The following is a 15,752-nucleotide window of genomic DNA, read 5'->3' as shown; positions in this document are numbered from 1 at the left end:
AAAAATAAAGAAAGAATGAGAAGCACTGAACAATACATTAGATAAAATGGATTTAATAGACATCTACAGAACACTCTAACCAAAAGCAGCAGGATACACATTTTACTGAAGGGTACATTGCACATTCTCTAGAATAGATCACATACTAGTCCACAGGAAGGGCCTCAAAAATTCAAAAAGTTTGAAGTTGTATCAAGCAGTTTCTAAGTCCACAATGGTATGGAACTAGAAACAAATTACACAAAGAAAAAAAGTCTACAAATACATGAGGCTAAGCAACATGCTTCTAAATAATCAATGCATTAATGAACAAATTAAAACAGAAATCAAGCAATACGTGGAGACAAATGAAAACAAAAATACAACAGCCCCAAATCTGTGAGAGGTGGCACAGGCAGTTCTAAGATGAAAGTATATAGCAATACAGGCTTACCTCAAGACATAAGAACAATCTCAAATAAACATATAAAATCACAATGAAAGGAACCAGAAAAAGAAGAATAAATGAAGTCCCAGGTTAGTAGAAGGAGGGATGTAATAAAGAGCAGATAAGAAATAAATAGAGAAGGATAAAATAATAGAAAATATCAAGGAAACCAGGAGCTGGTTCCTTGAGAACATAAACAAAAGAGATAAACCATTAGCTGGACTTCTTGAGAAAAAAGAAGAGAAAAAATACAAAATTAGAAATGAAGGAATAATCAAAGTCAATACCACAGAAATACAAAGAATTATTAGAGAATACTATGAAAAATTAAATGCCAATAAAATGGACAACTACCTAGAAAATTATAACCTTCCAAGACTGACCTGGAAAGAAAAAGAAAATCTGAAAAGACCAATTACCAGCAATGAAATAGAACTGGTAATAAGAAAACCACCCAAAATAACAAAAATCCAGGTCCCAATGGCTTCACAGCTGAATTCTGCCAAATGCTTAAAGAGCTAATACCCATCGTTCTTAAAGTATTTCAAAAGTAGAAGAGGATCAAATACTTCCAAGCTCATTCTGTGGGGCCAGCATCACTCTAATACCAAAACCAGACAAAAAGACTGCAAAAAAGAACATTACAGACCCATATGCCTGATGAACACAGATGAAAAAATCCTCAACAAAATGTAAGCACACTGAAATAAAAAAATACATCAAAAAGTTCATCCATCATGAGCTAGTGGGATTTATCCCAGGAATGCAATGATGGTACAATATTTATAAATCAATCAATGTCATATACCAATTTAACAAAAACAAGGATAAAAACCATATGATCTTCTCAATAGATGCTGAAAAAGCATTTGACAAAATTCAACATCCATTAATGCCAAACCTCTCAGCAAAATTTGTATAGAGAGTACATACTTCGACATAATAAAGGTCATATATGACAAACTCACATCCAATATTGTACTTAATAGCAAACAGATGAAAGCTTTTCTCAAAGATCAGGAAGAAGACAAGGATGGCCACTCTCACCACTTCTATTAAAGAGTACTGGAGGTCCTTGGCCACAGCAATCAGACAATACAAAGAGATAAAAGCATTCAAATTGGTAAGGAACAAGTTAAACTGTCCCTATTTGCAGATGATATGCTATACATGTGGATGATATGATATACAAAGAAAACCCCAAAAATCCAGCAAAAGACTAACTGAAATCAGCAAAGTTTCAGGATGCAAAATTAATACACAGAAATCTGTTGCATGCCTATATACTAACAATGAACTAGCAGAAAGAGAAATCAGGAAAACCCATTCACAACTGCATCAAAAACAATAAACTGATTAATAAAATTATGGAGAAGGGATTAAAGATGGCGGCGTGAGAGGAGAGACAGAGCCTTCCTCCTAAAACTGGATACAATTAGAAAATTTAATTGGTGCAACTAATCCTGAGAGAGTAACAAGAAAGAGGATGGCATCAGACTGCACACACATGGAGAAAAGAGAAGACCTCACTGAACGTGCTAACGTACTATAGCTGTGGCTCTGTGGTACCCGAGCCCCTCCCCCACCCCAGCTCACCGGCAGGAGGAAGAGAAACGAAGCAGAGAGGGAGTGGAAGGCTTGGGACTGCTTAATACCTGGCTCCAGAGATCTGCTCTGGGAGCACGTACCTGCATTTCATGGTGCATTCATGAGATTCGCATGACTACCAGGTTGGAAAGTTAATACAGGCAAAGTTCCTGGGGAGACTGGGATTCTGGCTGCTTGTGGAAAGCAGGGATCCATATCCAGCTGCTCTGGGACAGAAACATACCTGTGTGACCCGCCCACTGGCTCAAGCAGTGGAGACAGGCATAGCAGCCAGGAGGCAGGAAACAGCTCTTTCCTCCCCCCAGGCACCAGTACCACTCCCCTGTGACCCCCGACATTGCTTCAGGGGCTGAGCAACTCCAGAATAGAGCTTCTGGACACTAGAGGGCGCCATATATAAACATGATATGCCAAAGGAACCTTGTCCAGAGTAAAATTATTAATACAACTCCCGAAAAAGATTTAAATGATATGGACCTTGTGACTCCTCCTGAAAAGGAGTTCAAAATAAAAATCATCAACATTCTAATGGAGGTATGGAAAGACATCCAAACTCAGAAATGAATTCAGGTCAGAGATCCAATCATTGAAGAGCACTATGGAGGGTAGTAAAAGCAGGTTGGATACAGTGGAGGAGACAATAAATGAAATAGAAACTAGAGAAGAGTAATACAAAGAAGCTGAGGCACAGAGAGAAAAAGGGATCTCTAAAAATGAAAGAATATTGAGAGAACTGTGTGACCAATCCAAGCTGAACAATATTCACATTATAGGGATACCAGAAGGAGAAGGGAGAGAGAAAGGGATAGAAAGTGTCTTTGAGGATGTAGTTGCTGAAAACTTCCCCAATCTGGGGAAGAACATAGTCTGTCAGGCCATGGAGATCCACAGATCCCCCAACACAAGGGAACCAAGGAAGACAACAACAAGACACATAGTAATTAAAATGGGAAAGATCAAGGATAAGGACAGACTGTTAAAAGCAGTGAGAGGTATAAATAAGATCACATACAAAGGAAAGCACATAAGGCTAACATCAGACTTCTCAGCAGAAACCATACAGGCCAGAAGGGAGTGGCATGATGTATTTAATGCCATGAAGCAGAAGGGCCTGGAACCAAGATTACTTTATCCGGCAAGATTATTATTTAAATTTGAAGGAGGGATTAAGCAATTTCCAGATAAGCAAAAGCTGAGAGAGTTTACCTCCCACAAACCATCTCTGCAGTCTATTTTGGAGGGACTGCTATAGATGGAAGTGTTCCTAGGGTTGGATAGCTGTCACCAGAGGTAGTAAAACCACAGTAGGGAGGGTGGAGCAGCTGATTGCAAGGAAAATGCAAAATTAAATTGAATATCCCCAAAGTCAATGAAGGGACAGACAAAAAGTACACAATTTGATACCTAATATATAAAGAGTGAAGGAGGAAGAAAAAGGAGGAGAAATAGAAAAGAACCTTTAGATTGTGTTTGTAACAGCATACTAAGTGAGTTAGTTAGACTCTTAGATAGTAAGGAAAGTAACCTGGAACCTTTGGTAACCACGAATCTAAAGCCTGAAATGGCAAAAAGTACATACCTATCGATAATCACCCTAAATGTAAATGGACATAATGCACCCATCAAAAGACATAGAGTCACTGAATGGATTAAAAAATAAGGCCCATCTATATTCTCCTTACAAGAGACTCACCTCAAACCCAGAGACATGCACAGACTGAAAGTCAAGGGATGGAAAAGATATTTCATGCAAACAATAGGGAGAAAAAATCAGGTGTTGCAGCACTAGTATCAGACAAAATAGACTTCATAACAAAGAAAGTAACAAGAGATAAAGAAGGACATTACATAATGATAAAGGGCTCAGTCAACAAGAGGATATAACCATTATAAATATATATGCACCCAATACAGGAGCACCAGCATATGTGAAACGACTACTAACAGAACTAAAGGAGGAAATAGAATGAAATACACTCATTTTAGGAGACTACAACACACCATTCACTCCAAAGGACAGATCCATCAGACATAAATTAAGTAAGGACACAGAGGCACTGAAAAACACACTAGAACAGCGAAAAGCTGAATGCTTTCCCTCTGAGATTGGGAACAAGACAGGGATGCCTACTCTCCCCACTGTTATTTAACATAGTACTGGAGGTCCTAGCCATGGTAATTAGACAAAACAAAGAAATACAAGGACTCCAGATTGGTAAAGAAGAAGTTAAATTGTCACTCTTTGCAGATGACATGATATTGTACATAAAAAACCCTAAAGACTCCACTCCAAAACTATTAGAACTGATATCGGAATACAGCAAAGTTGCAGGATACAAAATTAACACGCAGAAATCTGTGGCTATCCTATACACTAACAATGAACCAATAGAAAGAGAAATCAGGAAACAATTCCATTCACAATTACATCAAAAAGAATAAAGTACCTAGGAATAAACCTAACCAAGGAAGTAAAAGACCTATAATCTGAAAACTATAAGACACTCTTAAGAGAAATAAAAGAGAATGCAAACAAATGGAAACTCATCCCATGCTCTTGGCTAGGAAGAATTAATATAGTCAAAATGACCATCCTGCCCAAAGCAATATACAGATTCAATGCAATCCCTATCAAATTACTGAAAACATTTTTCATCAAACTGGAACAAATAGTTGAAAAATTCATATGGAAACACCAAAGACCCCGAATAGCCAGAGCAATCCTGAGAAAGAAGAATAAAGTGGGGAGGATCTCACTCCCCAACTTCAAGCTCTACTACAAAGCCATAGTAATCAAGACATTTTGGTACTGGCACAAGAACAGACCCACAGACCAGTGGAACAGATTAGAGACTCCAGACATTAACCCAAGCATATGTGGTCAATTAATATTCGATAAAGGAGCCATCCATCCATGTTGTTGCAAATTGTAGGATTTGTTTTCTTCTTATGGCTGAATAGTATTCCATTGTGTATAAGTACCACAGCCTCTTTATCCATTCATCTACTGATGGACACTTAGGTTGCTTCCATTTCTTGGCTATTGTAAATAGTGCTGCGATAAACATAGGGGTGCATCTGTCTTTTTCAAACTAGAGTGCTGCATTCTTAGGGTAATACAATGGGCATACAATGGGGAAATGACAGCCTCTTAAACAGATGCCACTGGCAAAACTGGACAGCTACATGTTAGAGAATGAAACTGGATCACTGTCTAAACCCATACACAAAAGTAAATTCAAAATGGATCAATGATGTAAATGTAAGTCATGAAACCATAAAACTCTTAGAAAAAAATATAGGCAAAAATCTCTTGGACAAACCTTAACAACTTCTTCATGAACATATCTCTCCAGGAAAGGAAAACAAAAGCAAAAATGAACAAGTGGGACTATATCAAGCTGAAAAGCTTCTGTACAGCAACAGACACCATCAATAGAACAACAAGGCACCCTACAGTATGGGAGAATATATTCATAAATAACAGATCCAATAAAGGCTTGACATCCAAAATATATAAAGAGCTCACACACCTCAACAAACAAAAAGCAAATAATCCAATTAAAAAATGGGCAGAGGACCTGAACAGACAGTTCTCCAAAGAAGAAATTCAGATGGCTAACAGACACATGAAAAGATGCTCCACATCGCTAGTTATCAGAGAAATGCAAATTAAAACCACAATGAGATATCACCTCACACCAGTAAGGATGGCTACCATCCTAAAGACAAACAACAAACAATGTTGCCAAGGTTGTGGAGAAAGGTGAACCCTCCTACACTGCTGGTAGGAATGTAAATTAGTTCAACTCTTCTACACTGCTGGTAGGAAAGCAGTATGGAGGTTCCTCAAAATGCTCAAAATAGACTTACCATTTGACCCAAGAATTCCACTTCTAGGAATTTACCCTAAGAATGCAGCACTCTAGTTTGAAAAAGACAGATGCACCCCTATGTTTATCGCAGCACTATTTACAATAGTCAAGAAATGGAAGCAACCTAAGTGTCCATCAGTAGATGAATGGATAAAGAGGCTGTGGTACATATACACAATGGAATACTATTCAGCCATAAGAAGAAAACAAATCCTACAATTTGCAACAACATGGATGGAGCTAGAGGGTATTATGCTCAGTGAAATAAGCCAAGTGGAGAAAGACAAATACCAATGATTTCACTCATCTGTGGAGTATAAGAACAAAGGAAAAACTGAAGGAAAAAAACAGCAGCAGAATCACAGAACCCAAGAATGGACTAACAGTTACCAAAGTGAAAGAGACTGGGGAGAATGGGAGGGTAGGGAAGGATATGGGCGGGGAAGAAGAAAGGGGTATTATGATTGCATGTATAATGTGGGGGGTGGGGGAAAGGGGAGGGCTGTGCAACACAGAGAAGACACATAGTAATTCGACAACATCTTACTATGCTGATGGACAGTGACTGTAATGGGGTTTTTGGGGGGAAGTGGGGTAGGGGAGAGCCTATTAAACATAATGTTCTTCATGTAATTGTAGATTAATGATAATAAAATTTAAAAAAACAAAAAACAATAAACTATCTAGGAATAAACCTAACCAAGGCAGTGAAAGACTTTTACTCTGAATACCCAGAAATTCTACTCCTAGGAATTTACCCAAAGAAAACAAAATCCCGATTCAAAATATATGTGCACCCCTATGTTTATTGCTGCACTATTTGCAATACCCAAGATATGGAAACAACTTAAATATCTATCAATATATGAATGGATAAAGAAGATGTGGTACTTACACACAATGGAATAATATTCAGCCATAAAAACAAAGAAGTCTTGCCATTTGCAACAACATGGATAGATCTAGAGGGTATTACGCTCAGTGAAATAAGCCAGGTGGAGAAAGACAAATACTTTATGATTTCACTTATGTGTGGAATATAAAAAACAATGAAAAACAGAAAGAAATATCATCAGTAGAGTCATAGACCTGAGTCAACTCAAGACATGAGGCCCAGAGACAGAAAACTGATGGTCCTTTTTGAAGTCAGGTGACTAGAGAATTTTCCATAGAATCACCTAGAAGATACCTCTGCAGTGGATTGTATCGCGTCCCTCCTCATATCCATTCATTGCACTGACAGTATGGATCAACCAGCATACAAGTGCTTTGCCCACGGTATTGTAATTTCTCATAATGTAACTATAAAGATAAAGTATAATAAAATCAACACATGATCCCATAAAATGAAAAAAAGTACCCTGAACCTATTGAGATTAAATAGGAAAGGTGTTTAAAAGTCTTAAATATGTCTGCATTGATGACAGTCAAAAATGTTTAGAAATTTTTATCACAACCAGCAGTATGGAATAGAGGAAAGATTAAGAATCCAGAAACATACAGGTGACCTTGCAAGAATCATCTGAGCGTTTGCACTTTACCATTACTTAGCTGTAATTAAAAATGATTTTTTAATGAACCATAAACTATGATTTTATACTTAAAGTTAGAATTGTTTTCCTTGCAATGCTATTTGGATTAGATGCCATAGCTTTTACTGAGAGCTAGCTGACTGAGTCTAATTAGAGAAAGCAGGTGTGTCCACACATGCAAGGTGTGTGCAGTGGGGAGACAGAAATGGATGGTAAACACCTGGCCTCGCAGCCTAGGGGAGCAGCCATCCTGAATGCCTCCCTTCTAGAGTCCTGGTCTTCACGGGTTTGCACTGTCCTGGGATCGGAATCATAATAAAAGTTAATCTAATGAGGAGCTTTGGATATTGAGCCACCAGGGATGTAGAGCCTGCAAGTAGTGTGTCTGTGACCACCTCACTTAACAGGCCTGCTCAGGAGACAACAGCTGAGCCACCTCCCTGCCACAGTGCCTCTTGCCCAGAAACCCGGAGCTTCACTGCATTTCTCTGCCATTCACAGATGCGGACCTTCTGTCTCCCTCTTCAGCTTCCAGGCAACATATCAAGCATCACCCCGCAGTGATGCCAGCCAGGTAACCCAGTGTCCCTTAGACAATGCTCTGACGTGAGGTCAGCGTTTAGGAGACACGCACCTCTACCAGCTGCTAGGAGTGCCCCTGCCCAAGGGGATCAGCTTCACCTTACGCCACACACATCCGTGCACAGAAGAGCTTTGGTGTCATGTTGGCGGCCTGACCGCAGGAATGAGGAGGAGGAAGCACAGACCCAGACCCGCAGAGCACGCTGCGTCCCTGGTGTCTTTGACCCTCTTCTTACTATGAGCAAATATTTTGAATTATGCACAAAGCCTGATCAATTAGAAAGTCCACCATTAACCCCTTTCCACAACTACTAAACATTGGCATTCCGCTATACCAGCTTCATGTGTATGATTTTTAATCAACAATATGGTAGACATACAGAAAACACCCCTTTCAACTTCCCGTTCAGCCTCTGACTCCCTCCACGCAGGCAGCGCCATATGATGGTGTTCCCCAGGCAGGCTCCCACATTGTGCATTTATATGTATAGTTTATTCTTGAATATAGTTGATATACAATATTATATTGGTTTCACATTATAAAATAGTGATGCAACAATTATATATATTACTAAATGCTCATCAAAGTAATATATATATATATATATTTGAAACATACCTATTATTTATTCTAATGACATCACCTGAAGCAGATAATGTTTGTGAATTTCATACTGTTTACTGGGGGGGATACATGTTTAAGTATATAATAAAAGTTAAGAATCATGATATCCATCTCAGCTGGGAAATGGAGACTTTGGTCGTGGTGTACAATACAGAACACTGCACGGTATTTAAAATGAATGAGGCCAACAGAGCATCAGTAAACATATGTTTAGGAGGAAAGCCAGTTGTAAATGCAGGCCGAGCATGAGTCTGTGTGTGCGCCTCTTTAACAAGCAAGAACGATGCAGTTGCTTTTACAAGAACAGTACCTAATATAAGAGAAAGTGCTGGGGGTGATGGATATCAAGCTAGTACAGTGTTCCCTGCTGGGAAGGAAAGGAACTCAACTTGTACATACCTGAGGCGAGGGCCTCAAATGTGCCTCTTGCGATGAAAATACTTCTAGGAAGGATGGGAAAGAGTGTGAATTTGCAAATGTTGCCTGGAGGGTACTCAGCCCTTCAAGATGATTCTCTATACTTTGTAATGTTTGAATAAACCATCATAAATAGACCTCCACAGGTATGACATGTTCCTTTTGAAGAATAATGACATACCTTATGCTCCTTTAGACTCTCCTACATTATGAGGGTTCCCAGGTGGAATTTCAGCTCATCATCTCTTCCCTGAAATCTGTATTTAGCACGGTGGAGATATTATCTCTTTCCACCATCATCCCCCGACTTGCTCCACCCAGTGCTTTCTTCTGAGGAGTGACACACGCCAACTGTGTCGTGACAGGAAACATCCCCAGTAGAAAGGTCAGAATGTGGGCCCCACGTGCTTGAACACCGTGCTGGCGTGTGTCTTCTATTCATGGCTCATCACTGCAGCGTCCTCCGGCGGTGTGATGAGCATTCCCATGGTACAGGTGGGGACACAAGGCATCTTATACCAGGAAGCAGCTTTCCCCACACACAAATCAAGTGCTGGCCCGGATGGGAGTCAGTGCTGGGGTCTCAGTCACCCACCGAATAACAAAGGCTATTGTGACCATCCTTCTCCTCCAAGAAAGAGGAACCCCTGCCTTACAGAAAATATCCTGATAGGGTGCCTAAATATGTTGTAGGTATCACATAAGCCTCTTATGTGGTCATTTCCTGTCTTTCAAAATCTAAAATTGTTGCTGTTTTCATCTAGTATTTGGAAGATCATGCATTTCTTTCTTTCTCTCATTTACCTGTTGTTTCTTTTTAATAACATGCCAACTTTCACCTTTGGGAGGAAGTCCCCTTGGGGATGACACAGAGATTCTTATTCACACTTGTCCTGCTTCTCTTAGAGTTAATAACTAGTGTAGACAAAATGTTTCCATAGGGGATCTTATGAGCTTTGGGGTCGTGAGCACCACTTACTAATCTTTGTCATGATCAGAGCGTGTACTAGGACTGATCCCAGGACCTGCTGCACCCTCCTTCGCAGTACATGTGGACGTACCTGAGAGAGAAGGGGGAGGAATGAACATATTACCATTTTAAAGGGGAAGTCTGAAATCTGGGGTGCTGGTTTAGGCATGCCGCTTCTGTATGATGCCGAGGCTTAACAATGATGGGTCAACAGAGTCAGCTCAGTAGTCAGATCTAAGGTCAGACTGAGTCTCTGACGTGCACTGCGCGCTTTGCGTCCTTGTGGTAGCCACACCGCCCTGTTTCCCTGTGGACGAATGGAGGGGCAATGTGTGCGTGTTCTGACACGTTTGGACTCTGAGGGGGGGACTTTGAGGCGTGCCAAAGTCTGGGCACTACACTCAGCAAGACAGCTCGGAGAACTTCCTTCTTGTCTTTGTGTTTCTTAAGGGAAGAAATATTTCTGAAGGAAACACGATGTCTCACCCACTTGTTTTTAGATTCACCACATGCACACTGTATGAAACATTGGTGATTAATAAAAATAAGGCACACTAAGGGGAGCCGAGGGAGGAGGGGTGTGAGAGATGGGGATGGGGGAGAAATTAGCAGAGGGACAGTGGTGAATATTCACCTGGCTTCACAATATACACAGTTTTATTTCCTTTTATTTATTTTGGTTTATTGGACTTAAGCATGCAACAAAATGTCTGGAGCTTCTATTCAGCTCCAGGTTCCCATTCGTCACCCCAGAGTCTCTCACGAGTAAGTCTGCAGTGGCACCAAGAATTGGCATTTCAGACACCTTCCCTGACAATGCTGCTGGTGCTCAGCTGGGGACTAATTATTTTCTGTTCTTTTCATCCCAGTTTTCCATCAGAATCATTGACTACATGGAACCCCAGAATCACACAGAAGTTTCAGAATTCCTCTTCCTGGGATTGACAGAAGATCCAAAAGCACAGCTCATTCTCTTTGAGCTATTCCTGTCCATGTACCTGGTCACTGTCTTGGGGAACCTCTTCATCATCCTGGCCGTCAGCTCTGACCCCCACCTCCACACCCCCATGTACTTCTTCCTCTGTAACCTGTCCTTCACTGACATCTGTATAAGCACCACCACCATCCCCAAGATGCTGGTGAACATCCAGGCACAGAATCAGCACATCAGCTTTACAGGCTGCATCACCCAGGTCTGCTTTTTCTCTGTTTCTGCTGGATTTGAAAACTTTACCCTTGCAGCAATGGCCTATGACCGCTATGTGGCCATCTACCATCCGCTCAGGTACACGGACATCATGACCCCCCAGCTCTGTGTTCTGCTCATTCTGCTCTCTCTGCTCCTCAGCGTTGGGGAAGCCCTGCTCCACAGTCTGATGGTGCTGCGGCTGTCCTCCTGCAGGGACCAGGAAATCCCCCACTTCTTCTGTGAACTTGCTCAGGTCATCAAGCTGACCTGCTCTGATACCCTCATCAATAACTTACTGATACTTTTCGTAGGCAGCCTACTTAGGGGTGTTCCTGTATCTGGGATCATGTTCTCTTATACTCAAATCCTCTCTTCCATTTTGAGAATGCCCTCGGTGGAGGGTAAGCGAAAAGCCTTTTCCACCTGTGGGTCTCATCTCTCAGGTGTCTCCTTATTCTATGGGACAGATTTTGGAGTGTACATTACTTCTGCCCTTACTGAATATTCCAGGAAGGCTTCAGTGTCCTCAATGAGGTACATCGTGGTTCTCCAGATAATGAACCCCTTCATCTACAGCCTGAGGAACAGGGACATGAAGGGGGCCTTGAGGAAAATAATCAGTAGGATACCTCTGTCTTTAATGGGGTCACCTGCTTTGAACTTGTTTTTCTTGAATGCGTCAAAGTGACTGGATTCCTGGGTGGACCAGATGCCTGTTTCTTCCACCACCGTGAGGCTCTAACATTATCAGATCACTCCATGGCCACGTGCATCTCAGCAATGGCTTGAGTTGTGATGATACCTTTTCTTCAGCTCCAGGATGAATGAGAATGACCTCAGTTTTCTAAATTCACTTTCTTTGCTCTGGACCTACACAACCAAAGCTGACTCAGGGGTTCTAGTTTAGTGATTTTTTTTTTTGTCGACTGCTCTCCAAACAAGGAAAATTGTTGAAAGTGGATAGGATGGGGAAAGGATTGAAGGCAGGCTGCAGTCATTTCTAGAGACTAGCTTTTGTCTGATCTCTGGTTATGACCATGCCGGTTGCATCCCAGATTTAGGTGTGCAGTGGGGCAAGGGAGCTCACCTTTCAAACCCCAATTTAGTACTCAGACTAGTCATTTGTAAAACATACCCTTCCAAGTCTATGTTAGCCTCCACAATTACCAAATGATTTCACTCATATGTGGAGTTTAAGAACAAAGGAAAACTGAAGGAACAAAACAGCAGCAGAATCACAGAACCCTAGAATGGAATAATAGTTACCAAAGGGAAATGGACTGGGGAAAATCAGTGAGAAGGGAGGGACAAGGGCGGGGAAAAAGAAAGGGGGCATTACGATGAGCATGTATAGTGTGGGGCGCACGGGGAGGGCTGAACAACACAGAGAAGACAAGTAGCGATTTTACAGCATCTTACTATGCTGATGGACAGTGACTGTAATGGGGTATGTGGGGGGAACTTGGTGAAGTGGGTAGCCTAGTAAATATAATGTTCTTCATGTAATTGTAGATTAATGATACCAAAAAAATGATATAATTAGATTATCTGAGTGGTTTGAGATGATTGTGTGATTTTTGAGATTCATCAGTGGGAAGCACATATAGGTGTCATTCTTGGACATAATGGCCAGAGACAAAAATCTGACTTTCCTCTCCTTTTAAAGTTGATCCTGTACCTTTGCATAACATCAACAGAAGACGTATATGTTATGAGTCTTCAAGATGTATCATCACATCCTAATTCTCCTTACTGTGATATCATATAAATATGAATTTGTATGATACTGGAGTCAGTGGTACTTATTTAGAAAAAGGACATTTTCAGTGAGGCACCTGCAGCTGGATTATCTGGAGGAATGGACAATGAATGTAATCTTGTGCATCCCTAAAATACAGACTGATATGGAGAAGACACAGAGAGAAGGTGCGAGCAGTGTAACCATGCAGAGAAATCATTTTGAGGCAGCCAATACTTAATTTTCATATTGTATGTTTTGCCTTACAAAAAGTCATATATTTAGCTTTATGCATTTTTTATTGCTTTTGCATGTACATGTGTAGAATGTATTGCAAAGATTTGCTTCTTTATGACCTTGTTAAAGTTTCAACTCAATGAATGAATATCACTTCTTGGTTGTTATTCTCCTCATTGTACCTCTGAGATCCATACGTGTTATTGGGTTTAGCAACTATTTGTTTATTTTCAGTGCTGTCTATATTACATATGGTTATGATAAAAAGAGGTAGGGCTTATGATGCTGATTAAATTTTGGGAAATACTTTCTCCTATTATGAATAAAGCTGTTTGAATATTCTCTTCCATATGCCCTGGTATAAATCAGAGAATGTTTTACAGCTGGGGTGGGATTATTGACTATTGGGAGTATCTTTCCTCCTTTTTGTAGTTCCCAGGAGTTTTCCTGAGCAGTTGGAGCAATTTACCCACACATTGTATGTTCCAGCTATTCTACATCATCACCAAAACATTTTCATTCATCTGATGAAGGGCTGTGAAATATTTAATTCACTTACATTTCTTATTATGACAGGAAGCATTTTCACATATATGGGCCATTTATTTTCCCCCTTGTGTGAAATCCATGATCTATCATATTTTCATTGAAATCCATGTCTGTCATATATAGGGCCTGTCATATATAATATCTGTCATATTTACATGGAGATGCTTATCATTTTCTTATACATAAAGAGCTCTTTATTCAATTGACATAGCCATCTTTTTCGAGGATGCATAGAAAATCTATTCCTTAGGTGACTGGCTCATTTTTCATGGGCTTTATCTCCAATATTTGTGATGCGTAATTGTGCTGAATTTTGAAATAGTTAATTTGTCAGTATTTTCCCTGATGATTTTGCTCAATAGGCCTTCATGTTGAAATCCCTACTTAATGCATCCTGAAGGACAGATATGTTTGCCTTTTACATGAGGCATAAAGCTATGTGAAATTAATTTTTATGTTTGGTGTGAGATAGAAATTCAAATTTGTTTTATGTCTGAAACATTTTTATTACAATGTCTATCCATTTACTATAATGTCAATCAGTAATAAGTATACTGCTCATCTATGCATTGGTATTTTTCTGGATGTTCTTTTCAGAACAGGAGGTCTGATTGTTATCCTGCACCAGTATCATATGTTTCAATTATTGCATCGCATCAGTCAGCTAAAACTAAATTTATTGAGGTAATGAACAGGTCCCATTTCCTATTTTAGTTTGAATCCCAATAGTGTATTGTACCACACGTTAACCACTTTTAGGACAATTTGATATTTACTGCAACGTTATTGACTATAAGACCCATAATTTTGATCTTCAGCCTGTAAGCTATATGTGGATACAACTATTATGAAATTGGGAAATATTGGTTGTGGAATTGTACAATAATATTGAAATATCTGTTCATGCTTAATCCATACTGATAACAGAGTACATACCAGAGTGTGCTCAGAGAATGATATCAACAAGGGGGTAGAGGAGGAGGCCATTCACTTATCTTCCTGCAGTAGCAATAATTTGGTCCACCCATATATTCTTAAAGAGGCATCACATTACTCTACCTTATTCATACCCCATTGTTTAATTCTCAATCCTTCCCTTAGTTGATTTATCAACAACATTGATTCAGTTTATTAAATTTTTTATTGAAGTATAGCTGATATACAATTATATTGGTTTCAAGTAGAAAACACAGTGCATCAACATTACCCACAATATTAATTCCTCACCCCAACTAGTACAGTTACTATCTCTCAACATAAAAAGATGTTGCAGAATCTATGGTATACTACAATCCCGGTGACAAACTTATATTATGATTGAGAATTTCCGTGCTGTTTATCCCCTTCACTCTCTCTTTCCACCCACCCCAACCACTCCCCCATCGTAACCACCAGTCTCTTCTCTGTGTCTACTGCAATGAATCTACTATAATTTTTTTGTTTTGATTTTATATTCCGTAAATAAATGAAACCATATGGTATTTGTCTTTCTCCACCTGGCTTGTTGCACTTAGCATAATACCCTCCAGAAACATCTATGTTGTTACATATGGTAGGATTTCTTTCTTTCTTCATGGCAGAATAAAATTCAATTGTGTATATTTACCATGTTTTCCTTATGGAAATCATTTATGACTGTGTTCTCCCATATTGTAGTTTACCTTTTGTTCTGTTGATGGTGTCCTTTGCTGCGCAGAAGCTGTTTAGTTTGATGCATTCCTACTGGTTCACTTTGGATTTTGTTTCTCTTGCCTGAGGAAATATGTCTGGAAAAATATTGCTCTATACTTTTGATCAAGACATGTTTTCCTTTGCTTTCTTCTAAGAGTTTTATGGATAAATGTCTTGCATTGAGGTCTTTGATCCATTTTGAGTTGACCTCTGTGTATGGAGTTAGGCAGTAATCCAATTACATTCTCTTACACTTAGCTGTTTTCCCAACAACAATTATTGAAAGGCTATCTTTTCACCATTGTATATTCATGGCTTCTTTATTGTGTATT

At 39.8% G+C, this 15,752-nt stretch overlaps 1 protein-coding gene across 1 annotated transcript; it reads left to right on the top strand.

Moving 5' to 3' along the window:
* Window positions 1-10,929: 10,929 nt before the first annotated feature.
* Window positions 10,930-11,913, top strand: LOC140845397 (olfactory receptor 7G2-like). Its single transcript, XM_073219477.1, has one exon. The coding sequence runs from the start codon at window positions 10,930-10,932 to the stop codon at window positions 11,911-11,913; it is 984 nt and encodes a 327-aa protein (XP_073075578.1).
* The last annotated feature ends 3,839 nt before the right edge of the window (window positions 11,914-15,752 follow it).

The sequence above is a fragment of the Manis javanica genome, chromosome 13 (genome assembly GCF_040802235.1).
Source record: "Manis javanica isolate MJ-LG chromosome 13, MJ_LKY, whole genome shotgun sequence".
Taxonomy (NCBI): Eukaryota; Metazoa; Chordata; class Mammalia; order Pholidota; family Manidae; genus Manis; species Manis javanica.
This window is presented reverse-complemented; position numbering and strand designations above follow the sequence as displayed.

Coding starts and splice junctions, on each gene's coding strand:
- LOC140845397 (XM_073219477.1), top strand. CDS start 10,930: ATGGAACCCCAGAATCACACAGAAGTTTCAGAATTCCTCTTCCTGGGA.